The sequence below is a fragment of the Lissotriton helveticus genome, chromosome 5_1, assembly GCF_964261635.1.
Source record: "Lissotriton helveticus chromosome 5_1, aLisHel1.1, whole genome shotgun sequence".
NCBI classification, from domain to species: domain Eukaryota; kingdom Metazoa; phylum Chordata; class Amphibia; order Caudata; family Salamandridae; genus Lissotriton; species Lissotriton helveticus.
The window spans coordinates 539,951,606-539,979,062 of record NC_136065.1 but is presented as its reverse complement, the minus strand read 5'-3'; the positions used below and the strand labels follow the sequence as shown (position 1 = coordinate 539,979,062).

The following is a 27,457-nucleotide window of genomic DNA, read 5'->3' as shown; positions in this document are numbered from 1 at the left end:
ATTTCGGGTAAACACTGGGTCGGTCAACTCCTGGGCCACACTTTGGGAGGCCTTTAAGGCCTACACACTAGGTGTTTGTATTTCTAAGCATGCTGAGGTGTTGAGGGACCTCAAGGCCATAATTGCTCGCATTGAACAGAAATTGGAAACGATAGATAGAGAACAGATTGAGCATCCAGATCCTGTCTGGTTTGGCCGCCGCCTGTCCCTCTTGGCGGAATTCATGGAGGCCGCTGAACGAAAAGCCATTTTTAAGTAAATAGGCTTCCGCTCACCATTTCAGGGAGGGCAAGAGACCGCGCCGCACACTGTCACGCCGTTAAAGACCCCATCTGGACGAACGTGCATCACTGAAATCCAATCTACAGCAGGCCAGATTCTCACAGGTACCCCAGAAATACAGGACTCATTTTTATCATTCATATCTACGTTCTATACGTCCCGGGTAACACACAACACTTCGGACCAGGAGGAGTATCTGACTGACATAGCCTTGGTCTGGCTTGAGAAATTCATGCAAGAGTTCCTAGGGGAACCATTCTCCACAGAAGAGATCTGCAGCCCCCGGGCTGGATGCCTGCTAGAGGTTTATAATGAGGTGCTTGACTGCGGGGAGTTGCCCCCACTCTGCGAGAAGCAGTAATTAATTATACTTCCTAAACCAGGAAAAGACCCACTAGCTTGCGGGTCATACAGGCCACTTTCCCTTTTAAACCTAGATTAAAAAATCTTGTCCAAAATGATTACGTTAAGGCTAGCCTTATTGTTAGATTGGATTATCTCCTCGGCCCAATTGGAATTTGTCCCCCTCAGATCAACCTCCCTCAATCTGAGGACTCTGTTCACCGTGCTGCATAGAATTGAACCAGAAGTCCCGGCAGCGGCAGTCCTTCTTGACTCCGAAAAAGCCTCCGACTCTTTGAAGTGGCCTTTCTTCCTGGCGGTGATGAGGAGGATGGGTATGCCAAGAGGTTTTATTGACCTTACAGCGCTGTTAAATGCTGCCCCTATTTCCAGACTATGCTTAAACTGTACATTATTGAGTTTGTTTAATCTCACCCGGGGCACCAGGCAGGGATGCCCTCTATACCCACTGCTTTTTATTCTAGCTATGGGCCCTCTGGCCAGACATATTCAGGAAACACATATGCATAGAGGACTACAGTTCAGAACGGACCCTCTCCTTTTTCCTTGCGGACAATATCATCCTTTACGTTCGGTCCCCCAGGAGAACCTAGACCCTCTTATGAGAGAGATTATACGGCCTGACCATCAATTGGAGCAAATCAGTGATATTCCCACTTACCAGTTGTACCACGAAATGGAGCTGTGAATTCCGGCTTGAATGGTGTGAGGACTCGACCAAATATCTGGGAATATATATCCACAAGGAAACAGAACAAATAATCCAATTGAACTACGGCCCGGCTATGCATAAATTAGAACTACAAGTGGGAAGATAGCTGTGACTTCCCCTTTCTCTTGCATACCATGTCGCGCTGATACAAATGATTGTCCTCCCAACATTTTTTTACCTATTTAACAACATTTCCATACTGCTCCCTAATAGATTTTTTCTCACTCTGCACTCTCATCTCATAAGGTTGGTCTGGGGAGGCAGGAGACCCAGGATTAGCTGGGATGTCATGACCGTTCCGTGTGACAGAGGGGGATTCAGTGTTCCGAACCTGCAAGTATACTATTTGGTTGTGCAATGCAGTTACGCACATTCCTGGTACCAACCTGATGCCTGGATTACCTACATTAGACCTAAGGCAGATTTAGTCTTGTCCGCCTCTCTGAAAACGGTGCTGTCACGGGGATTCCCTAGAGACCCTTGTGATATTCTGCTATGTCGAATACCAGTTGGACCTGGCAGAAGTTAGTAGAGTCAATGGAGCTCATACTCTGTACTCTCCTGAAATTCTGATCTCAAATAGCCCATGGATATCCATTATGGAGGAGAAATTGGTGCAGCGCACACTTTCCAAATACTACATAAGTAAAATGTATTTACTGGGACCATGTCTTCTCTAATACAGAGGAGGGGAGATTTAGTGAGGCATCTTTTATGAATCACTTTATCCTAAATCGGGTCAGCTGTGCACTAAGAGCGGGGATCTCTGGGTTCCGTTTGGAGACCGACTCCTTTGCCCCACTGACCACGGTGATTGGGTGTCCTGGGGAGAGAACCTTATTTCCAAATTGTATGACGCATGTGTTGCACTGGTTCCCAGCAGATACTCTAAGGTCCAAGAAGCTTGGGAGTGAGATCTAGGTAACCCCATTTGGGATTCGCAATGGACTTTTTGTTGCGTACAAACTAAAGCGGTCTCCCTGAATAGCCAACATAAATTGATGCACTTTAAATTTCTGTGGAGAATATACATGACACATGGTAAAATGCACACTATTAATCCTAGCAGTCCACCTAACTGCTTGAAATGCGGGGTGCCACAGGCCCACTTTGTACACCTTGCCTGGAACTGTGTTAAAATTAGGGCCGATTGGTGTGGAGTATACAGAGTAATTGGGGAAATAACAAGTTTGGAGATAGTTCCCACTCCTGAGACTGCGCTTTTGGGGTTTGTGTTTGGTTACCCAAAAGGGGTTAGTAAATTTAGGGCAATCGTTTTACTGCTGGCAAAGAGAGAGATAGCTCTTAGTTGAGGCTGCAAAGCCCCCCTCAACAGTAAAGGGCAAGCTCAACATTTTAACGTATTGCAACATGAATAGTGGAACTATATGCCAGCACTTAGCCTCTGGCGTGTCGGCTGAGAGATATCTGGGGCCCCTTAGGAGTTATTTGCTTGAGCTTAGCGCAACTCCCGCTGTGCAACAAACGGATGGGATTGTTTCCACTGGATTGGGGTAAAAGCTCCATGAGTGGCATCCAGATGTTTGTTGAATGAATGTGAATGGGAAGGAGAGAACCGCGGGTGAGATGTACCACTTTGAGAAAGGGCAGATGCTATGTACTTATATATATAAGCTGTATCAGCTGTATGGAGTGGTGGAGGGTCGGGTGGCGGGCAGGTGTAGCTAGAAATGTAATTGTTTTCCATTTTGCTTCATGCATTTTAAAGTGCAAAATCTCAGTGAGTAACCATGTACTGAATATAACTATTATGAAACTGATAAAAATAAAGTTTAAAAAAACAAAAAACAATAAACTTGTATTATCTGGAGTGCCTTTGTTAAATCAGTAATTTTGTTTGTTAACCATGTTACCCTGCAACACTGTCTGCAGTATCTCATGAGTTGATGATTTACCATGGGTTTTGCAGACAGACCAAGGCCCAGCTTCATCAAAGGCTTGTGTTGCCCTTGTATCACGCAATGTGATGCAAGGCAATGCAAGCCCTTATGTAGGATTTACTATGCCACAAAGAGCCACCTTGCATGGCTCTGTGTAGCACAGTACATCTGGAGTAACACAAGGCAGCACAAGTCGCTGCCTTGCATTACTTTGCGTTGGGAAGGCGTTCCATGAATGGAGCATGGGTGATCCCATGCATCTACCCTTGGTTTTTGGTGCATTCTCAGATTTACTAAGACTAGTAAACCTAGAATGCTATGCCTTCCCAGGTGAGGAGTAAAGAGGAAACCTATGTTTATTTGTCCCCTTTGTTTCCTCTTTCTACATGTGCACACAAGATGAAACTCCCTCCGGTGATTGTATTTTCTTCACAAAAGTCTGCTTTTCTGCACAAAAACAATCCTGGCTGTAAAGCAGATGCCCTTGCATCATGGCGCTAGGGTGCCTGCATTGGTGATTGGCATCCACAAGTGCACCAGCACAGAGAGAGAGCAGGAATGTACCATATGTTAGTAATTATTGCACATTCCTGCTCTCTCCATCTGACCCAGCGCAGCAAGTTGTCTGTCTGCATTGCTCGGTGTCAAATTTAGTTAATCTAGGCCCGGGTCTGCACCATACACGCCTGCACAGAAGAAGTCTAGCAATGTGAGAACATCATGATATGGCCCGGTTCTCAGCTACTTCCACTATGATTTTGCTAGGTGTTGACTCATTTGCAGGAGACTCATAGATTTTTCGACAACTAAGAGAGCCTAAAATAAAATTGCAGCATCTAAGTGCCTATTCAAAAATTGTAGTCATATTAATGGATTGAAATCCCGATGATAAAAAGAAACTATTGCAAAACAATTATAATGCATGCAAGTAAACAGCAATGTTGGCAATTACTTGCTGGGATGACTCCAAAGGACGTAAAACTTGGATAAAAATTTAACATAATGGGGCATATTTACAAGTCCCTATCTCCAACTCAATGTCACTTTTCTTGACATTGTGGTGGCGATAGGGGCTTCGTCTTATTCACAAGGGGGTGTTAAGCCACTTAGGTCCCTATTACGATGGCGGGCAGACAAAGTCCGCCCGCCACCGTAACGGTGAACGGGACCATCCGCCAGATGTACAGCGGTCCGGCTGAGGCCATTAGGATGCCACCGTGGTGGTGGCATCCCCCATTCACAACATTGTGGGGGGGTGCTCACAGCACCGCCCGCCACAATGCTGTAAATGCACGTTGTGCATTGGCATGCACAAGGTGACAGGCACCGCGCGGTGCCTGCCACCTAGTCCATGCCTATGCCGAGTGCACCCCGCAACCCCTGAACAACCTGGGGGCCCGCAACAGGCCCCCTAAGAAGGAAACCCCATGCCTTTCCATGGCGGCGTTGCCCCATGGAAAGGCACGTCTCCGCATTTATCCTAATATGGATGGCGGTGTCTTGCAGATGCCGCCACCATATTGGAGCCCTTTTCTGCCCGGTCGCCTGTCCGACCGGCGGAAAACCGGCGGACGGTCTTTCCGTCTCCCGGGGTCCCCCCTGCCATCGTAATATGGTGAGGGGTAATGGTAGGCGAGCAGGGGCGATCCGTCCGCTATACTAATGACCCCCTTAGCGTGGCTTAAAGAACCCTTGTGAATTAGGCACCCTTTCACGCTATACTTAGCATCAAAGGGGAGGGCAGTGGGTGTTGTGGTGGGCGTTGCACCTGTACAACTTATGCTAGTTTAATTATGGCCTTTTTCGTCTCCAAGTCCCAGAGGATAAGCTAATTTGAATGTGGAGCGAGACAGGGGGACAAGTAACAGATGTTTAAATGAATTAATACAAAACAGTGTCAACATTTTATTTTGATGAGGAAAATTAAAGATAGGTCCTTCTTCCACAAATTGTCATAATTCCAGTTCAAGGATGCAAGGGAAGTTTGCTCCTTAACCAAGATTACAAAATATTTGCCAATTAATACACCAATACATTTTTGCCTAGATGATTTTCATCATGTAAAGTCTGGTATGATCAGTGCCGGCAAGAAACACACATTCAGTAGTTGTGCACTTCGGATTGGGAAAAACTAAGTGGAATTACCATGTTATCCTCCAACTAACATGTGTAACCTGAGTGGTGTGTTAAAAGAGCATCCTGCAAATACCAATCCCAGTTATATTTGGGTTTAATTGGGTGTGGTATAAACGTTTACAATAGTGGGCAACTTTTAATGCGGCCCTTAGTCTTGGGCAGCTCCTCCACTAAGGCGGAAGAACATCGCCCCACTACTTTAAAGCAGTGCACCCAAAAAATAAAATGATAATAACAAAAATGTATTGTCATTTTTTTTTTAGTAATACAGTTGCACTGCAGCCAGCCAGGTTATTAGGGTGGGACAGGGCCAGGCTCCCCTGACGTTCGCCGAGGGAGGAGGAGTGGTGGCTGCACCGTAAATGTACATGAGGGTATGGCCGGCAGGCTCGAGCCCGCCAATTCATCATGCGTACTGTGCATGCTCTCCACAATTTGTATTATACAGCCTAGGAGAGAACATACCCAGCTTCCAAGCCCCTGTTTGAGCGCCGAAAACACCGCACTCAGACCTATCACAATGCTGCTGTAAGGCAGCGTTGTGATTGGTCAGGGGATTCTGGGAGGCTGTGTTTGTCCTGGTTCCTGCTTGAAGGAGAGGCGGGAGCTGGTGACTGCGACCACAGGCACTTTTTTTTTCTTTCCTAGCCCCAACCTTCCCCCGCCTCTCTGCCACTGTTCAATACCAGCCACCGCTTCTTAGTCTAATGCAAGTTTATAGTTTCTTTCATGAACATAATCCAGAAGGCCCTGTTTGAACGCAATATTATTTCAGTACAATATTGCCTGTTAGAAGGCAAATACAACTTTTTTTACTGCTAACGTTGTGTCAATGTCTGTTGAACTTTCATTTAGATATACCCTTATTTTGTGTGCCCAACAAACTCTGTATTAAAGCAAACACCTTTTAAAAATATATATATATAAATGCGAAAGTCAAAGAGGAAAGAGCAGTCTACCTCAGGTCTGAGAAGAGAAGGTCTCAACAATTGCTGTTGCTGCCAGAAAAGAATAGACACAGAAGACATATTTAGTGGACAGTGAAGAAAGCAAATGTTTTCCTTCTTAAGAAGACCATTTAAGAAAGAAAGACAGCAAAGACTTAAGGCATTAAGTTAGAGAAGAAACTACTGTTAAGAACTATTCTTACTCTATCATCATGTGTCACAAGATAGATCGCTAGCTTCAATGTTATTTCATTAAATTATATTATCAAACTATTATACAGCAAAGCATGTCCAGCACCATGAGTTAATGTCTTGACCACTAAACAGATACAATTAGTACAAACCATTTAAAATAATAGTCACAGAAATAAATGTAGTACATTTTTAAATGTATGTTCTGATTTGGCGAAAACACAATGGAGTCCTATAATGATTTAGCGACCAATCAGGATTCTCCATTCAGAAATGGCTTTTTTATGAGTGACAAGTGTTGCTTGCTACATAAGTAATTAGGGTTGCCAGCACTTTTCAATGTTTGATGCTTTGTAGTTTGAGAAGTTTTTTTTTTTTTTTTTTCCTCCTCAGGTTAAGTACCGGTTTTAGTTCCGCTACGGTTTCTCATGTCATTTGGGCATGTGGGAGCCAATATTGTGAATTGAGAAACTCTGCAGATAGTGGCAGCAGCCCCTTCAACCACTTGGCCGCACCTGCACACTTGACACCTTCACACAACACAGGTAAAATAACCCCACGCTTTCATATTGCCCTTTTATTGCATTAGGCCACACTGTAGTAGTAGAAAAGCTTTATTCGATTTTAGCAAAATTTTAAAATCATAAAAGCAGCAACACAAAGAATCAATACATATTGTGCATAAAAATGCAGAACTTGTCACATATAAATCATTACGTTTAAGAATTAACTGTATATACAGTAAATTTAAGAACACATTAAACTTTTCCTTGAAAGCATGTGGGACCCCTTCCCAGCAGATGGGTAAAGTCCGCCTTTGATCTTATTGTCGGGATATATGTGGTACTTTGGGTAAAAATCATGTAAGTCCCACACAGATATGGGGCCGTCTCCTTTTTGGGACCGGTTGGATCGTAGATAGGGGACAATGTTCCTATCTCTAAATTTCACTAGGACCAGATCCCCACTTATGTTTTTGGTTAAAGGCCCTAGCCAGCCCACCCTTCTAACACACAGGATTCCACCGTCGTGATTGGATGCGAGTGGTCTGTTTTTAGATAGCCAGAATATTACCTTATTTAGAAGTTCCTGGCGTCCTTCGGGTTTCCCGTAGGAGGGTGCCGGTATTCCCGAGAGAACAAGGACAAATGGGGCGGCTTCTGGGGGTAAGTGTATAAATGCTGCTCTTTTTGAGTCCACTCTGGCAGCAGTATACTTAGTAAACCCAGATTTAGGGGCGACTTTAGGGACAGTTGTAGCGGTTTTATTAGGAAGTTGAAGAGAAGTCTGGGCATATTTACTTATGTTAATAGGCAAAGGGGTATTGGGGTTAATAAATAGGTCAGAACCATTGGGTATTACCTTCTTAGAAAAGGACGGAGAATTGATTTTAGTGTGTTTCTCTTTTGTTATGATAGTAGCCGGAGGGGCTCTTCCCCCATTAGATGAATCTTTGATAATTGGTGGAGAGTTGGCTTGAATGATTTTCTCAATACCTGTTAGTCTATCACCCAGGGCGTTAATTTTTTCTACCAATGGTAGTACGATGGAATTTAACAGTAGCTCTAACTGAGACAGTAGAGGGAAATGGGGAGAAGATACTTGGTCTTCACATTTTCCTGTCTCCACCGTGGTTAAGGTGGGGTAAGTGACTGGTGATGTAGGACCAGCGCACAATTTGGGTATTTTCGAATGGTTCCCGCTATCATTAGTCTCGTCATGCTTCCTTTTAGCATTTGGGCCCTGAAACAATGCAGTACCTTGGGTATTGTCTGTTGGAGATGGTAGAGATGAGTCACAAGGTTTCCTTATTGGGGTAATAGTGCTTATGCTTTTTACGGGGGATGGAAATGCCACGGGGGCATACTTAGTGCCACATAAAGCGTTTATTTCCTCCCACAGAGAAAAGTTCAACGGACTATCAGGGTTTAATGGGGGAGATTGCCTGGTTACTATCGGTTGGCGCAGTTCATTCTCATCTTCGCTAGTAGTGGGCGGTGTTCTACTGGTCACGATAAAGTTTAAGGTCCCTTGACCTGGATCGCGCTGTAAAGAAGATTTCTTATTGGTCCCCTTGCGTGACATAGTGCTGTGTGGTACTATATGAGCGATGAGGGTGGTTTGCAGGGGAAAATACACTGTCCGCAGAGTGTCAATGTATAGACCAAAGCAATGTACCTCCTCTTGTCGTGGGTCCAAGGGGGGTGGCCGCCCCGTCCTCCTCAGGCCTCTGAGGGCCACAGAGGGCCCGCCCTTTGCCCGGGCTTCGCCCGGCGTCCCGCGAGGGAGGGCTGACGGAAGTTTTATGCGCCTCCTGGCGCTACGATTGATCACGTGGTTCTCTGGGTTGCTGGGGCTTGTAGTTTCCCTGGCCTGGACTCCACGCAACGGCCAGCGCTTCCCCTGATGGTAGTGGGAGCGGGCAGCGGGAGGCAGGCAGGCAGGCAGGCGGCGGTCAGGCGGCAAGCCCAGCGGGTCTAAATGGTCAGCAGTCCTCCACCCGGGCTCCCAGCGGCAACAGGCAGGTTCCCAGCCGCTCCCCCCCCCGCTCAGCAGGGCTGACGGAAGTTTTATGCGCCTCCTGGCACTACGATTGATCACGTGGTTCTCTGGGCTGCTGGGGCTTGTAGTTTCCCTGGCCTGGACTCCACGCAACGGCCAGCGCTTCCCCTGATGGTAGTGGGAGCGGGCAGCGGGAGGCAGGCAGGCGGCAGGCAGGCGGCAATCCCAGCGGGTCTAAATGGTCAGCAGTCCTCCTCCCGGGCTCCCAGCGGCAACAGGCAGGTTCCCAGACTCTCCCCCCCGCTCAGCAGGGCTGACGGAAGTTTTATGCGCCTCGTGGCGCTACGATTGATCACGTGGTTCTCTGGGCTGCTGGGGCTTGTAGTTTCCCTGGCCTGGACTCCACGCAACAGCCAGCGCTTCCCCTGATGGTAGTGGGAGTGGGCAGCGGGAGGCAGGCAGGCAGGCGGCGGTCAGGCGGCAATCCCAGCGGGTCTAAATGGTCAGCAGTCCTCCACCCGGGCTCCAGCGGCAACAGGCAGGTTCCCAGACGCTCCCCCACACCGTAGAAACACTCAGTATCGAAAACACTTAGGATAGTGTGGCAGTTCTGCCATTTTTAGTGTAACTAGGGCTGTCTTGGGTTCTTGGGATTTGATCTTCCTTGTTCTATTTGGGTTTTAGGAAATAGGGATTGATTTTTCATTGATTAGTAGAAATCTTCAGAGACAATTTTTTTTTTTACATTCTGTTGATGCTGTTAAGTGACCCCTAGTGTACCTAGAAGCTCATATAATTTGAATAATTTTCAATCCAAGTAAACATTTTACAAATGTGTAAGACTATACAGGTATGAGGGCATTGCTAGGGAGTTTGTGGAAGAAATATAAAAGGCAAGGTACAAATAATCGCAAAAGCATAGGGGAGTGCCTCCAGAATTTCTTTTACAGAAACTAAAACACTAAATGGTATATTTAGCAAATTGTCATACTGCTCAGCAAGGCACCTTACTGTGCTGCACTGCTAGTCAGGGAAAGGGTAGGAATGTAACATTTTTAACATTATATGGTGCATTCCTGTTTTCCCCAGAGCTGGTGCACAATGTGCCGCCCAGCGCCAATGCAGGCACCTTTGCACCTAACTTTAGGACTCCTAAACTGAGAAAAATCCTAACTTTAAGACTTTCAGTATTCACAGAAGGCATTTATGAGTACTAAAGTTAGGAGTCCTAACGTTACTACTCCTAAACTGAGAAAAATCCTAACTTTAAGACTTTCGGTATTCACATAAGGGATTTAGGAGTCCTAAAGTTAGGACTCCTAACTTCTGTGAATACCAAAATGAGTAAGTACCTTCTGTGAATACCAAAATGGTAGTAAGTTAAGGATTTTGTCTTAAGATAGTTCTGTGAATCGGGCTCTCACATGTCATCTCATGGACCCAGCTTAGACCCAGGTTATGAAACGGAACTATGGATGCTGGGCACGGGGTAAATCTCCATTACACTTCCTATATAAAGGGACTCTCCCTAGGAATATTCCTCTTACATCTATGGTAATATTCAAGATGTGGACAGATACAATAAAACTCTTAACATAGCCAAAGAGACACCTTTGAAGTTGAGCATAAAACACTTTCACATCTCCATGCTATTGAGGATTGAGGAATAGGATAGTCTAGGGATAACACACAAAGGCCATTCACACAACTCAACACCTTGAAATCATTTGCTGAAGAATTTACCCTCCTTCAGAACCCATTTTACAGATATATACAACATACTCCAACTGGGTCTCTTAATCATTAGAAGCAAAATTGACTAATTCAGAAATATTGGGGAAAAAAAAGGTTTCCAGGGTCAATAAATCACTGACCTCAGATGACTTCCTCACCCTCAGGTTAGCATGGGAATTTTATTAAGGCATTTTAGAAGACACGGATGCCCTTATGAGACCCAGGGATATAGCTATTTTGACAAGATTCACTCTCAAACACTTCAGATGTCTACACCAAGTCCATAATACTAGCTAAAAACTATGGCCAATGATAAAATACACTTCCACTATCTTACTCTGACGTCTGCCAGCAGAGGTGCATTTCTACCATCAAGAAATATCCTTAACATTATTACAACTTACTGGGCGGAAATAATACACACTTGAACCAATCTGTCAATCATCTTTGTTTGTGAGGATCAATAAACATTTCTGGCTGGAGCAGATTGACCGTTTTCCCAGACGATAATGGCGTGGTTCTCTTCACCCAGGAAGACAAATGCTTTGTCAACAAGAGGGAATTAAAAGAATGTACCATCTGTAAGGAGAGCAGAGACAGTTGGAAGAACATACGGCAGCTTTAGCACTTCTTCTTTTGAGTTGGTGTTTAAAAATGTGGACGGTTGAAACTATTCACATTCATTACCAGAGCCATGCTAGACTTACGGCTTCAACCCCAGAAGGAGGAAAAAAAATGTTTTGAATGTGGGAGCGGGGACGACATTTCATCTAAATGAGCGGGTGACAATGAGAGACCCAATAGCTCCCCCCTGAGGGAAAAAATGATTAGCTGTCTTAGAATTAGAGCTTCTATGATTTTTTTAATAAACTAAAGAGTGCTGTAAAATGAAATGGGGAATAGGTAACGAATCTGTTGGGTTGGGTCTCGGGATTAATCCAATCATTGACTAGTTCACTGGATAAGGTGGGTACATCAGCACCACATCCTTAAAATATTCCTGAATCTGGGTAGACATCTGAGGAAAGATAATTCTGCTGTAAGAAAGGAGTCAATGACTCCTGATGCCAGTTGTTGCCCAGTTACTGGATCCGATCTCCAAGTGTGAAGTGGCTGCCTCAAATTTGATTGGTCCAGGGACACAAAAAGCAGAAAGGGTCCTGACTCCAAGAGTGCCCAGCTGATTACTGAGCACTGGACGCTGCCCAGGCCCTGGCTGTAGAGCGACCTAGTTCCAAATGAGAATTTGAGAAAAGTTGGACCTAGTAATTATTTCCACCTATGAATAGAGGGGTTGAGATACTGAGGCTTCCGCTTGGTTGCTGCACCCATGGTGGGGTCTGAAATCAGGTTTACCCCACTTGGACCTTTGTGCCCTGCTGAAAACAGGACCAGCTTGATATCAAGATAAAGGTATCTGGCCTGCTGGAGGCTAACCTGCTAAAGTGTCCATGCCCCTCTGGATGATTTTCAGAACCCAAAAAGTGATTAAGTCTGAAGGTAAAACTTTGCACCAGGGATTGGCAGCAAATCTGTTCCTGCAGTTTTTATCCACTCAGTGCTTTTGGTGCTGTAACCAGGGGATTCAGTGAAAGTGCCACAATAATATATCTGACTTCGATAGACACTTGCCGGATTCTGCCTTGGAAATTGCATTGCTGAAATACTTTGATCTCCAAAAAGTAGTTAGACGAAGGGGCTGATTTAGACCACATAGAATGGTCTTAACTCAGTCAGATCAACAGTAAAATACTCTGTCACTCTGATGGAGTACAGTCCTCCAAATCTAGAGATGTCCTCTGATCCAGTGGACATCTCCTACATTGACAGCAATGGCTGTCATAACATGATGGCACTATCGTTCACATTTTTACCTGTCTTTTTTATTTGAAAGAAACAAATCACAAAGTAAGAAAACTAATGACCACCACATCATGAGAATTGTCTTCCATGGATTGGCAGTCATTTTCAGTTTTCACTACCCCTTACCACCAAGTTTTAACTGATTAAAACAGGACATTTGACTGTCCACTCGAAATCAGGCAGGCAGACAAATAGTCAAACCTTTGAAGACCTTTCCTAAGTCAGACTGTCAGAGAAGTATGTCAGCAGTGGAGATGGATTACCTGTTGCTGACATACTGAAGCTCCACCTGACTCTAAATGGCGTGGGTGCAACTTCAGTTTGGCCGAGAGAGTACTCTGTCACTATTGTGATGAAGAACATTCACCACCAAACTCTAAATCAGGGTCTAAGTCCCAAAGTAAAAACTGTGACCGGAGTGGCCGGCTTTGTGTATCTAACTTCCACTGTATCTAGGTCAGTCTGAAATAGCAACTATGTCCGGAAAATCCACAAACACATACTTTATATTGGTGCTTTACTTTTCAAAGTTCTATTTACATTATAACTTTAAAAAAATCATATGGTCGAATACTTTTATTGTCTTTGTCTTTTTGCTCATTTATTTTCATTTCTATTTTTCTATATATGTTTGAGAATTTTACTGTGTTGTTTGATTAATTTTAAAAATAATGTAACTGTTTTTTCTGGGAATTGTCTAAATTTTTGTGCCATAACTAACACGCTCTGAACAGAGATGCTAAGAACTGTGTACTGCCGTAACCAGACTCTGGTTGTTCAGTAGGTAGGAGTACCAATCTCCCAAAATAATGACACGTTTTCGGATGTTATTCCTTAGGTATAGGATAGGGCTTTGTCCAGCAATTACCAGTTAGTTTTAACAGTGCCGAAATGATTGCAGATTTAGAGGCACAAATGTATTTTGGATTTTTAATTGGCCAGAAGTATTATTGAGTTATATTTAACTGTCATAATTTTGATTTTTTTCACTTTTGATCACATTTTTGTGTGTTGAATTATTCATGGGAACATGAAAGTGGACCTGTCTATCTACCTTGAATGACCAAACCTTGTTGAAAATGAAGGCTACGTCAGAAGAAAGAAGGCTAAAGTTGGGCAGGACCAATGAGAAAGCCTACAAGGCCTGAAAAGAGACATGCCAAGCACTGATCACCCCAGAGGAGAAAGATGGTGAAAACGTTGCAGAAGCACTTTGTAGATGGCTATCCTATAAGAAAGATCATTTTCACCTGTGTTGTCCAGGACCAGTAGCAGTATGTCAACTTACAGGTACCGTGGTAAAGTCCTTCAAGCTAGACTACAAGGAGGTTGAGTGACACTTTAAATTCAAATTGGCTACCTTGTCCCTGGAGGAGAAAAGGGCACCCCTGGCCTTTAGTAAATGGAACTGGTAGCCAAGGAGAAGGTGGCTATCACAGTGGCTGCTCAGGAGAAATGGGCATCAGCAAACCGTGTATTAGAGGAGAAAATGCTGGCTTCGTACAAGCTCAGGCCATGCTGGGCCATGAGAGGATTCACCAGAAAATGTACTTAAGAGGCAGGAAAGCAACAGAGAAGGAGGGCATCAGAGTGCATTGAGGATACTGAATATGAAAATTAGGTACCCAGCCGAGGTCATTCACCACACAATCATCCAAAATAAGTTGTGCCTAGCTATGTGATTGTGGATGATATAGATACGTGTCTTGCTGCTTTTGAGATTGCCCTAAAAAGCATAGGATAGATAATGAGGAATGTGGAGTAGCTAGTGGAGACGTATACCTATCCAGGGCAGGGATGCCATCCTGAATCTGGAGGCCTCAGAACATGATCAGTATCCACACATAAAGGCAGTCTTCAATTGCAAGGTTGGTCCTACTCTTGAAAGCTCTCTCAAGAAGTTTAGGGACACTACAAAGGAGTCACAGATTTCTTGGGAGGATGTTGTGGGTATGTCGTTGAGAGCAATGGAAGGTTGGGTGAAGAGTAGGAAGGTTAAAGACTATCATGAGCTGAATAATTTACTTAAATAGGGAACACATTTTAGGGCACATTTCCTAAAAACATTACACAATGCAAGAGCAAAAAAGTGACTGCATTGCGTTGGGGGAACATTCTAAGATTTGGCACTGCTGCTTTCTTACCCAGCAACTGACATAAACAGGCTGCATAGTTCCAGGCACACACCTTTGCACCATAGTGAAAAGGTTTATGTGTGATGTCCAGCATACGGGGGAATACCATTCTGATACAAGTAACTATACTCAGACATACTTTAAAGCTTTTTCTGTGGGCTGTCCAGTGCAGCCCACAGCATTGTGTGAAACATTACAAGAAATGGAAGCAGATCTAATTGTTTGTGCCTGCCTCAGGGGGGGGGGTTCTTTTATTGTGTAGCACTCTGTCAACTATTGCTACTAGATCGGGCTTTGCATGAAAAAACATTGGTAGTACTGTGGGAAAGCTTTTATACATTCATATGATACCTCCATTATGCAAACCACCATTTGTGTTATTTTTAGGGCTACTTTAGCAATACTTTGCACTGGTCTGCATCTCTGTTTGTCACTTTAAACTGTGCAAAGTGTTGATAACACTGCCCCTCTGAGTCACTGATTGACAGAGTTGAACCAGCTCATGTTGGATGTCAATCTTACTGATTCGCGGGGGTGTTTGTTAAAGAGATTCCCTCAGCGCCAGATTGTTAAACTTAAAAGCTAGTTGGGGTGACCTTGAGAAGGGTGCGTCAGCTCCCCAACAGAAGCCTATTAATCAGTGTCAAAAACAATTGGTCTTGCCTTTATATGTCTGAGCTATTGCGATTGCTAATGCTTGTTGATGATACTGGCATGGTATTGCATGACTAACACACAAAAAGAGAGAAAAAGGGCACTGCCCTTACTCATAGAATCACAACACAAAAATTGGCGTGACACCCTGTTTTCGCTTGTGAAACGGCTTTTTATTTTTGTAAATCCTTGTTGCTGTTTTTTTTTTTACATCGAGCGCGCGAACGCACAGTGATGCCAACAAAGCAGGGGTGGCCCCAATTTCTTAAAGTTTGAAAACCTTCTCACGCCAATCCTTCCTTGTGCAAATAGTCTTCAGTCTCCTTAGCGCTGAATAAAAGTTACTAACATAACATAACGTAACATTATCAATAAGCAGTGTTTTCATTATTTGTAGCCCGACCTAAAGAGATTGACCTAAGTGGGAAAATAATTAAATATACAGCTACTTCAGGCACAGCGATCACGAATGTGCTTTTAATGCGCTAATCCGGCGCCGCTTTTGAAGAACTGAGGGGCATATTATCAAGACCTGCGATAAAATTATCGCCGCTTTAGCGGCAGGAAATTGCCGCTAAAACGGCGGTAATGGGCTTGATAATATGCCCTTGTGAATTCCCATAGCAGTCCAGGTTAACACCAGTACCTGGGCTGCTATGGGAATTCACAAGGAAATATTATCAAGCCCATTGTCGCCGTTTTAGCGGCAGTTTCCTGGCGCTAAAACGGCGATAATTTTATCGCAGGTCTTGATAAAATGCCCGGGGGAGGGGGGGGGGGGTTGCTCTTGTTTGCTAAGGCAAGCCAATGAATGAATCGGCCTGTGCACTGCAGCTCTCGAAACCGAATCACGCAAAGTCTTTCGGGAGCATGCATTCCAACACAGAAACCTCCCATCTTTTTTCAATAACTATCTTAAGTCTTTCTCGAACTGACAATATCGTCGCATTTTTAAGTAATACTTCCACAGTGCTGTTAACTATGTAAGACATTAAAAAATATGGAAACGGAGAATTTGACGTGCATAGCGGGTTAGCTAATCTCTTGCAAATATGTCTGTTCAACCTGCAGGTACGAAGTCGCAGCATTTCATCATTCTAAGGTCTACAAATAAAAGTAAGTTGGGTAGAAGTAATGTCCATGGCCACTAGAGAATTATGTGACAGGGGAAGCCCAAATTGGGTGGCAGAGTTAACCAAAACATCCGGCAAGGAATGGTAAATTATTTGGCATAATGGGGCACGTTTTGGTGGCAGTATTATAGCACCGTTTTCTCGTTACTGTGCGTTAAGAGTCTAGTCCGCACACTACGCCCAGGGTTAGTTAAGACTGTCTGGGCAAAGGTTTCTCCTCATCAGAATCAATTTCATACCAAAATACAGCAATAACCGACGGAAGGGTGACGTTCTACTGCGCAGCAAAAACCCTGTCACAGCGCAGAAACATGTGTGGCTCTGTTTTAGTAATTTTCGATCCATTATAGAAATACTTTGCTGGCAGAGATCTGCAATTTATGTACAAGCTGATGGATTTCTGTGTCAAAAGCGGCAAACTATATTTATGCAGAAAATTGCTGCGGCCGCAGAAACGCATACTTTCAGTGGCCCTTGCAATACCGCTTTGAAACTGCAAGATCGTGCCACTAAACACTATATAAAGAAAAGTTAATGTTACTATTTTTGCCATCTTCAGTGGGATAGGAATGGGACTGCTGGTTGCAAAGCAGGAAAAAAAGATATCTTACACAGCTAAATAATCTTTATGGCTTTGTAATACTCTTATGAGTGCTGCTGGAAGAGCTCTCTTTTCAAAAAAAGCTTTTCAATTTATACTTTAAATGAAATGTAGTAGAACCCAGACTGACTACCTGAAAACAGGTATTTCGAAGAACTCGTCAGTACATATTTTGAAACACATTGCAAAGTGACAACTGTACAAGTGTTGAGGTGTCAGTCAGATCAGTGCTATAGATCCTGTGGTGACACTGAGAATGCCTACTGGAACAAAATGCCCTTCCGGCACTCTTTATTGATGAGTGATCTGTCCAGCAGATAAATCTGCCGTCCCTTCATTGTGGTACTGCCAGTTCATCACCAGTATCCATGGCAACAGCAGACCGTAGGTGAACGATGCTAACTCCCTGCATTGACAGAAGTAAAGTCGATAGTTTTCTGTGAGCCCCGCTGCACCACGTGGAAGCTGCGCCTCAGAAGTAGAAGGAAAGAAAACTTAGGCCCAGGTTCTCAAAGGAGTCAGTGCAACAGCCACAAATGCTGCGCTGCACTGCGTTGCATGACAGGGAGATGGCTGGAGAGCACCACATTCACAGTTATGGCTCTCTCCTCCCCTCTCCCTAGTGCTGGTGATGATTTAAGTGGCTGTGCATTGGGCACACACCTTAGCACTATAGTGCTACGGTGCGTGCCTGAGTCTGCCATAGGATTGTACAGGACGGCAGCCACGGCCCGTGGAGGGAGTTCCGGTGGGGCAGAAAGGCGGGGCGGGGAGGGGCAGGGTGGGGGATGCTAAAAACCGGAATGTGGATAATTGGAGGTAAGTAAACAATCTATTTAATAAAACACATTTTGTAGCGCGCGCTGCATGGCAGTTTGCGATGCCGGGCACGCTACGAAATTCGTTTTATTTATTAAATTGTTTACTTACCTCCATTTATCCATATTCCGGTTCTTGGCACCCCCAACCCTGCCCCTCCCCCGCCCAGCCTTTCTGCCCCACTGGAACTCCCTCCACGGGCCGCGGCTGCAGGACGGGTAAACTTCCTCTACAAAATACTATGGCTAGACCAATGTAAAATATTTTCCTACTTTGTATGTGTGCAGCACACATGCATAGTCATAAAATCAAGGAGAAATTAAAACATTTCTCCTATTAATGCCTCCATTACAGCTGCATTCATTTTTAGCGCTAAACCCTGGCCTAGATTCTAAAAGGTATCACGCAATGCAGCGTAGCACCCAAAGAGGCTGCACTGCATTATGGGACAGGAAGAGAGCAGGAGAGCACCATATTCACAGAGATCTGTCTCTCTCCTCACCTATCCACAGTGCAGGTGCTGATTTCAGCTGTTAGCCACACACCTTAGCTCCAAAGAGCTAGGGTGTGTGCCTGAGTGTACCATAGGTTTTGTACAGGAGGGGTACCTTTCCTGTACAAAATATCATGGCTAGACAAGTTTAAAACTTTTTCCTACTTTATATGTGTGATGCACAGTGCAGCACGCATGCAAAGTAGGAAAAGAATGGAGAAGAGACAACATTTCTCATTTTAAAGCCTGCTTTCCAGCGGCGTTAATTTTGGGCACTAAACCCTTTCTGCCAATATTAGTGAATGGGGTTTAGCATCAAAAAGCACGACTGCTTGCATGGGAATGCCCATGTACCACCCATGTAATGCCCCCTTGATGCAAAGTAATGCAAAGCAGCATTTTGCACTGCTTTGCCTTGCTTTTCCATGCGTTTGCGTTGGTTTGTTAGTATCCCAAATAGGTTTAGCTTCAGGTTAGCGTTACAAAAGTAACGCAAACTCAACTCCAAACCTTTGTGAATCTGAGCCTAAGTCATACGAGAGGAGAGGATTCTCGCTCGGCGAATGCGCTGGAGTGTTGGATTAAAGCACACCCTTGAATCTGGGCTGAAGGCATTCTTCTTTGGCCACGCGGCCTATCAGCACCTCAATGCAGGTAAGAGCGGTGAGGCCAGTTTGGGAGGCATTTGAGAGACAACCACGAGGGGAAAATAAATAAATAATTATTTTTCCCTCATTGCCGTCTGTTGAAATCCCACCCACCCGGCCCCACCACTCTTACCTGCATGGGTCGTGGCTGCCTGTCGGGCATCACTGCTTTCAGAAATTAATTATTCAAACTCTTCAAGCTGAGGCCACTAAACGCATGTTCGAGAACACATTAAGGGGCATATTATCAAGAATGACGTTAAAAATTATCGCCGGTTTAGCAGCAGAAAACTGCTGCTAAAGCAGCGATAATGGGCTTCATAGTATGCCATTTAGAATTCCAATAGAAGTCCATGTTCTGTTGTGATCATGGGCTTCTATTGGAATTCACAAGGGCATATTATCAAGCCCATTATCGCCGCTTTAGAGGCAGTTTTCTGCCGCTAAACCGGCAATAATTTTAACGCCATTCTTGATAATATGCCCCAATGTTTGAACGGATGCGTCGTCTATATAGGTCCACTGAATTTGTTTCAAGAACCAGTGGCTGCAGAAAATCTACCAAGCAGTAAGCGCGACACCTATTTTATGAAATTATATGTTTACGAGTGCCAAGGGGCAACGGTGCCACATTTCACTCTCTGCATCTCTCTACACCTAGCTCTGCCTCCAACTGTCAGGAGATCCGAGGGCAAGGGGTAGTTTGTGCTGCAGCTACCCACACCTTAACAATTTCCCAAATAGTTAGAGTGACTGGCTGCAACTTTGAGATTTGTTAAACAGCCCGGCCAAAGCCACGCAGGTATTCTGTTTTGTCCATTAACAAACAATGTAACCGCATCACAGGATGACAAGACAAAATATTGTTATGTTATGTTAAGTGTTTTCTAGAGCGCACAGCTGCCCCAGCAAAGAGGCGTCTCGGCGCTTGTCCAGCGGCCTAACGTGATGCTGGCCTTTTTAAATTATTATTTTTTGCTATTATAAAAACAACGATCTGAGCTGCCCACACAGGTGTGAATACATGATGTATGGACACTGTCGACTATGCCTTCTGCTCACTCGTCGAAATCTCGGAAGAATGATAAGCAGATTGTGTTAGCCTCATGAGTGGCTGCCTCTGGATAAAGACCTAAGGCGCCTCTAGCTGAGGACTATTACAACCCTAGGCATCCAAGACGCAGACCTGTCAGCTTTGTCAATAAGTGTACGTGTGACGTATGAAGAGAAGAGGACATGGAAATGCAGCAGGTTGCATGTAGTAAAAAAAGGACTCACAGCTGCCACACTCAGGAGCTGTTTATCGGCTAGCATTGTGAAGAAAAATCACCCTGAGTGAGCACGAAGAATGCATCTTTCAAAGTTAAAACGAAAAGGGTTAAGCTGAGGGGAGGAGCCTAAGCTTCAATGCAATCTAGATGGCTGCGATCAAATATCTATAACTGCTCAGATAGAGCCTTTGATCACATTGTGAAAACATGCCATCCTGAGCTAATTTAAAAAGTATGATTATGTTATTCTTTAGTACATTAATCCTATCCTACATATAGCAGCTCGTGGTGATTTCGCCAACCAGGCTGGGAGCAATTGTGAGTTCTGCAAATTGTCGAATCAACACAGGTGAAACAGCAATGCTCCTCTGGGCAGGTCAAACACGAAAATAGGAAGGAAACTTGGAAAACCATTAAATCAGCAACGAGGAGTTCAAGTAAACAAACTAGCCATCCAATAACAGGGTGCCTATAGAATTTGAGTATAAAACAATAGAATCTAAGATGCTAAAACCAGAAAGTTCCTAGGGGTGGGACAAATACAAGAATAGAGAGGAAAGACATCAAATCAGTTGAATCAGACAAACAAACCATCCAATCACAAGCAAAAGGCTGACTCAAACTCCACTCTAAGTATCTGGGGCCTCATTTATGAGGCCTTGCGTCAGTTTTGCTATTCCAATGCGTCACTTTTTTTCTTACGCATCGGCGGCGTAAAACATGTCTCCTGTTGCGCACTATTTACAAAGTGACGCATCTAAGCAGATGCGTCACTTTGTAAACCCCTGCGCTACATTATACCTGCGTCAGGTATAATGCAGGGGGGGGGCGTTCACCCGCAAAAAGCCTCGTAGAAGTGACGCAGTGAAATCTATGAGATTTCACTGCTTCACTTCTAGGACACCGTTGCGTCAAAATCTTACGCCTGCCTCACAGCAGGCGTAAGACTGACGCAGGCTCTTTCACATGGGGGTTGCCCCATGTGAAAGGACGCATTGCTGGAGTTGCGTCACTTTTGTGAAACACTCCAGCAATGCATCACTTTTGCGCAATACAGATACGCCAGAAATACTGACGTATCTGTAACTCCTTGCGTCATACAGTAAATATGATGCATCAGGTATGTCGCAAGGAGTGCGCACTGAGAAGAGAAGCATCGCTGCTTTCGCGCAGCGATGCGTCATTTCTCATAAATGAGGCCCCTGTTATTTAGTAGCAACGACAGGTCTGTTTACATGCCGCTAAAACTCTCTGTAGCTGTGACCGAAAATGGACCCGAAAATGTTTAACAAACAGTAATACCCTCCTCCCATTTCAGGGAAGCTTGGAAGTAGAAACATAGGGACTAATTACGATGCAAACCATTGCAGATTGGGAACCGCATTATTTGGATATGGCAGTCAGTGCAAGCTTGTACGGCAGGTGGGGAATGCCCACAGCACAAGTTTCCATTGAAAAATTGATGTTTTAAAACATCCCTGCTCTGTGTCTGCCACACAGTGCAGGGTTGTGTAGGCATGCTAGGTGCCCCAGGCCAGAATGCAGAGGGCCAGGAGGGATGGGGGCCCTACTAGGGGTCCCCAATGTTGCTTTCCGACAGCATTTCCATGTCGGAAAGGCTGACATGGAGTGGCTGTCGGAAACCGACATTATAATCCCGAAAGTGGAGCCGCCGTCATTAACGGATTATGAGGAAAGCGTTGAACGGTCCCTCCGCCTGCTGCCTCCAAACACACGCATTGTAATGCATTGTAATGCATCAGTTAGACCGCAGTAGAAGATGGCGGTTGGACCTCAACTGAAGAGCTGTCAGTTGCGATATGACAGCCATCGAAATCGGGACCTAAGTGGGGAAAAGTACTTAGAGAAGGGCAATTGCTTTGACTGCCACCAGTCATCTCTTAAGAAGCGGGTCTTCTCCTTCTTCAGGAAGATACACACTGGTGAATATTCTACAGGAATGATAGTGTAGCATAGGAGGAAACCTCACTTTTCTAGCTCTCGTTTCATTTCTGTACACCTCCCCTCTCTCTACCACTCTCTTATCCTTCTCTCTAGTTCAACATTCTCTTCCTCAGCTCTCGCTTTACCCTTTTCTTTCTACCTCGCATCTCTCTCAGTCACTACCCAATCTCCCTCCCTCCCTCCATCCCACCTCACTCTCTTCCTCTCTCTTTGTACCCAATCTTTCAATTTACCTCACTATTTGTTTTCTATCAGACTTTGCAACCCCCCTTTCCGTTTTTAATTATTCTCTTCCCTCTACCATCCTTTCTCCACTATTTGACTCCTTTTCACTACCTCTCTTTCTCATGGTCGCCCCAGACTTTTTGCACTAGGTCCTCGCTTTCTAAGGCCTGGAAGTGCACTGGGACGTGCTAACCGGGGCCCAGTGCTAGTGCATTTTTCCCTTAAACTGTAACTGTGAATTGGTATACCCAATTGGTAAGCACTTATCACTCCTTGTAAGCCCCTAGTAGATGCATTCTATTTTTATGAATTGGTGTCAAGGTTTCTTTCAAATCATGTCATTTACTTGTTGTCAATGTTGGTACTGCAAAATGCTTAACACATGTTCCTTTGAGTATGCCTGACTACTCCAGCTACATATCCAGGACAGAGCTAAGGCTACTATGGGTGAATCCGAGGTCCACTTTTTTGTATTGTGTTAGTAATACATGATAAGGCCTCCCAGCTATATCACATAAAACTTCTACCTTGCAATATCGTCCTCCTCTATTTCAACTCACCCCCCTTATCTCAACTCTCTATCTATACATCTTTGTTGTTGTTCATCTCACTACCTCACCTATCTGTCTATCTCACAACTCTTTGTAACTCACCCTCTCCTTTTCTTCCTCTCTATCTACTTACCCTTATTTCACAGCCTCTTTTGTCTCTACTTCCCCTCCTTTCTCTCTATAAATATCTCTCTTTATAACATTCACCACTCTTTTTCTAACCTTTCTCTCTGCCTGACTAGTCTGTGTGTATGTACGTATGTATGTAGGTATGTATGTATGTATCAATCAATCAGTCAATCAAAATGTATTTGTAGAGCGTGGCTGCTCACCCTCAAGGGTATCCAGGAGCTATCTGGGCTCAGTCGAAAAGCGAGGCCTTGAGTCTCTCCCTGAATTCTGCCAGAGAGGGTGCTGACCTGAGGTAGAGGGAAAGGTCATTCCAGGACTTGGTGGCAAGGTAGGAGAAAGAATCGCCACCATTGAAGCTTCAGTGGATGCGTGGTGTCTTTGCAAGGGCAAGAGAGTCAAAGCGAAGGTCCCTTGAGCGTTTGTGGAAGTTCAGGTGTTGGTTGATATAGGCTGGTCCTTGGTCATGGAGGGCTTTGTAGGCATGTGTCAGCAACTATAATTGATGTCTTTTCTGGACAGGGAGCCAGTGGAGGCTCCTGTGGTAGGGGGTAATGTTGGTCCATTTGGACAGGTTTAGGACGAGTCTGGCTGCTGTGTTCTGTATCATCTGGAGTCTCTTCATGAGTTGGGAAATGTGTTTCCTGTATACATTGCTTTGCCGTTCTTCAGCCGGCTGGTGTCTAGAGCTTGAGTGATGGTTTTCCTTGTGCATATGGGGAGAGTGTGGAAGCAGGTGGAGGAAACTATGAGGATCTGTCATTTCATGATGAGTTTGCTGTACAGGATGATGCCAAGGTTGAGGGCTTGGTATGTCAGTGTAGAAGTAGATCAGAGTTCTGCGAGCCACCAGGTGTCATTCCACAGTAAGGCTTTGTTCCCAGAGATCATTTCTATGGTCTAGTCAGTGTTAGGCTTCAAACAGTTTGTCTTCCCCCTGTCTGCAATGTTCATCATGCAGTTGTGGAAGTTGGTCCTCGTGGCAGAGCCGTCTGCTGAGAGCGAGAGGATGAGCTGACTGTCACCAGCGTAGGATATGATGTAGGGGTTGTGGGTTCTGACAATGTTGGCCAGAGGCAATGTGGGTGTATGTGTTAAAAAGGGTTGGCCTGAGGAATAAACCTTGAGAGATGCTGCAGATGGTTCTCTTTGGTTTTGAGGTGAAGGGTTTCAGGTGGATTTTCTGGGTTCGTCCTGTGAGGAAGGATTTGATCCTTCTGAGGGTGTCACCCTGTATTCTGATATGGTGTACTCTCTTAATTCACGTGTGGTGGGATACGCCGTTAATTGCTGCTTAGAGGTCGAGGAGGATCAGGGCCACTGATCCTGCCCTGTCTAGGAGATTACAAATGTCATCTGTGAAGGTGATACATGCAGTCTTGGTGCTGTGGTTGGTTTGGAAATCGGATTGAGAGGCATTGAGCAGATTGTTTCTCTCCAGGTGTTCAATGAGCTGATGGTTGATGGCCTTCTCCAGAACTTTGGCTGAGAAGATGTAGCGGTAGTTCTTGAGTTCGATTGGGTCAGCGGAGGGTTTCTTGAGGAAGGATCTGACTTCTGTATGTTTCCATATGTTGCAGAAGGTGGCTGTGGTGATAGATGTGTTGGGAATGGTGGTGAGTTGGCAACTGGTTTCCTTGCTTTTGAGGTTGGAGAGGTGGTGGGGGCTGGGCTCCGTGGGTGCTCCTGAGTGGATGGAGTTCATGATGGCTATTGTGTTCTAGGTGCTGAGCTGTTCCTACCTGGAGAGTGGATGGTCAAGTTGGCATCAGTTAGTGTGAGGAGGCTGTTGAGATCGGTAGGTTGCAGTCCAAAGTTACTAAAAACTATGGATATCTTGTTGTAGAATTAGTTTGATAGTGTGTCGCAGAGTTCCTGGGAACCCTGGTGGCTACTTGGCAGGAGAGCTCTCTGACAATGCTGAAGATTTCCTTGGTGTTGTTGGCGCTTGCTTGGAATGGTTTACCAGGGTGTCCTTTTTCCTACCTTTGAGGCATTGGTGGTATGTGTTGAGGGCTGACTTGAAGGTGGCTAGGTCTGTGGGGTCTCTGCTGGTGCAGCATCTTCTCTCCAGTCATTTGCAACTGTTTCATTATCCTGAGTTCTGGTTTGCAGCAGCTGGCTTGTTTGGTGCATCTGCAGGTCTTGGCTAGCTTGATGGGGCATCTCTGGCAGCTCAGTTGGTGATCCAGGTGGTGCAGTTTTGGACGGCCTACTCCAGGTTAGTTGCAGGGTCGGGCTGGGTGGTGTTGAGGGTGTCCATCCAATTGGGTCTGAGTCACTTTGTTCCAGCTGCAAAGGGAGGAGTTGGGAGAGCTGATGGCAGTGCATGAGGATCCTGAGATGAGTCAGTGATTGTATCACAGAAGCCAGGGCATGGTCCTGGGGGTCTGTAGCGGAGGGTGCCTCTGATGGTCATTAGAAGTTGAAGTGTTCCATGATCGGTGTGGTGTTGTCTTCCGTGGTGGTGCAGTGGATTGTTTCTTTGTGAGTTATGCGATGCCCCCTCTGTGTTTATTGGTGCTGTCCCAGTGCATCATCTTGTATCCATTGCGCATTGTGATGGCGATATCAGGTGTGGAGGAGGGGTTAAGCTAGGTCTCTGTGTCGAAGATCACGTAAGAGACGACGGTGGTGATGGCGTCCCAGATTTCAGTAGCGTGTTTGCAAAGGGATCAGGCATTGATCAGGAGGGATCATAGTCATTCCGGTGCGGTTGCCAAGGTGGGAGTAGCACACATTTCTGTGAGGTCGGGAGGTCCTGAGTTGCAGGTAAAGAGAAAGTGGTAGGTGAACAGCCCTGCCGTTGATTGATGAGATGAGAGGAGTCTGGGTCTAGGGCTTGGAGTTCAGCGGAGCAGTATCTGTGGGTGTCTGGAAAGCACGGTTCAGGTGAGGACTGGCCCAGTGATTAAGTAGGTCCTGGGAGGGGCAAGGAGCTGGGTGGTGGGAAGCGGGAGGGTGATCGGGCAGGAAAGAGCAGGTAGGACAGGAGTGAGCGGCTCCTAAACAGCGCGGTCCAGGAGAAATCCAGAAAACTGAAGTGCTCAAACTTAAAGGCAGAAATCGACTTTAGGCAAAAAATAAACTTCAAGGTGGCAAACATAAACATAATGGTGGCAGAATTAAGCTTAAAGGCAGCAAGAGTAAACATAAAGGCAGCAGAAATAAACTTAAAGGCAGCAAGAGTAAAGTGAAAGGCAACACAAATATGTATGTATGTATGTGTTACTTCAATAGCGCAAACATAGCCAAAAGACAGCAGAGAGCTGTACAAGGTGAGAGACATGTATAAAATTAATTAGGGGTATTTGGTTTTTGGACTGTTAATGCATTGTGGTATAGTGTTCTTTCAAGAGGAATTCTTCTGAAATTGTAGCAGCATTGCAGAAATCCAGATGGATACAGGATGTTGTTGTTCAAGGTACTGGGTGGATAGATGGAAAATGCCTTCTGCCTTATTTTTTTTTTTGCACTTAATCTGTAGTATAATGGTGTTTTGAGTGGAAGTTCGGAGAACCACCAGAGAATGTGAGCTGATCTGCAAGGTAAGTGGTGGTGCTGGTCATGAAGGCTTTGTAAATGATACAGCTGGTTTGGAAGATGGTGCAGGCCGGCACGGGTAGCTCATGGCGTTCCATCGGAATGAAGGTTAAGTGTTCATATTTCTTAGGGCCCTAGTTAATACATGCTGTGGTATGTAGGATGTCCTTCAGGGGTGCCATTTGGGAGTCTGGGAGGCCACAGAACATGGTGTTATCCCCATTCAGAGTTGAGTGCATGAAAGCGTAAACAGCAGTTCTGAAGTCCTTTTCTGGAAGAAATAGTTTCACTTTATTTAGAAGTGAGACCTGTTACCAGGTCATTTTTGTTTTTTGTTTTGCAATGTGTCCCTTGAGGGTGAGGTTAGGATCCAGGGTGCACTCAAAAGACTTGGCATACAATGAAAGTTGGGGTTTGAAGCCATCAAGGTTCATGTCATTGAGAAAGGTTTGTAGCGTTTTTTGTTAGTTGTTCTCAGTAAATAACAAGAATTCTGTCTTGGTTTGGTTGAGATTCAGTTAGGTGCTGGACATCGAGTTCTGGGTAATTTGCAGGCAGTGTTTGAGGCATTTGATATCTCAAACAGAGGACACTGTCAAGTAGTGTTATATATCATTGGCATATTGGTAAATCTTGATGCTGCTGTCTGTGAGTGGTGC

At 45.0% G+C, this 27,457-nt stretch overlaps 1 protein-coding gene across 1 annotated transcript in view; it reads right to left on the bottom strand.

Moving 5' to 3' along the window:
- Positions 1-27,457, bottom strand: part of PCDH15 (protocadherin related 15) — a 2,579,312-nt gene that overhangs the window by 21,653 nt on the left and 2,530,202 nt on the right. Inside the window, exon 33 of the mRNA XM_078642873.1 lies at positions 6,354-6,392. Coding sequence (XP_078498999.1) covers positions 6,354-6,392 — 39 coding nt within the window. The remainder of the gene's footprint in view (positions 1-6,353; positions 6,393-27,457) is intronic.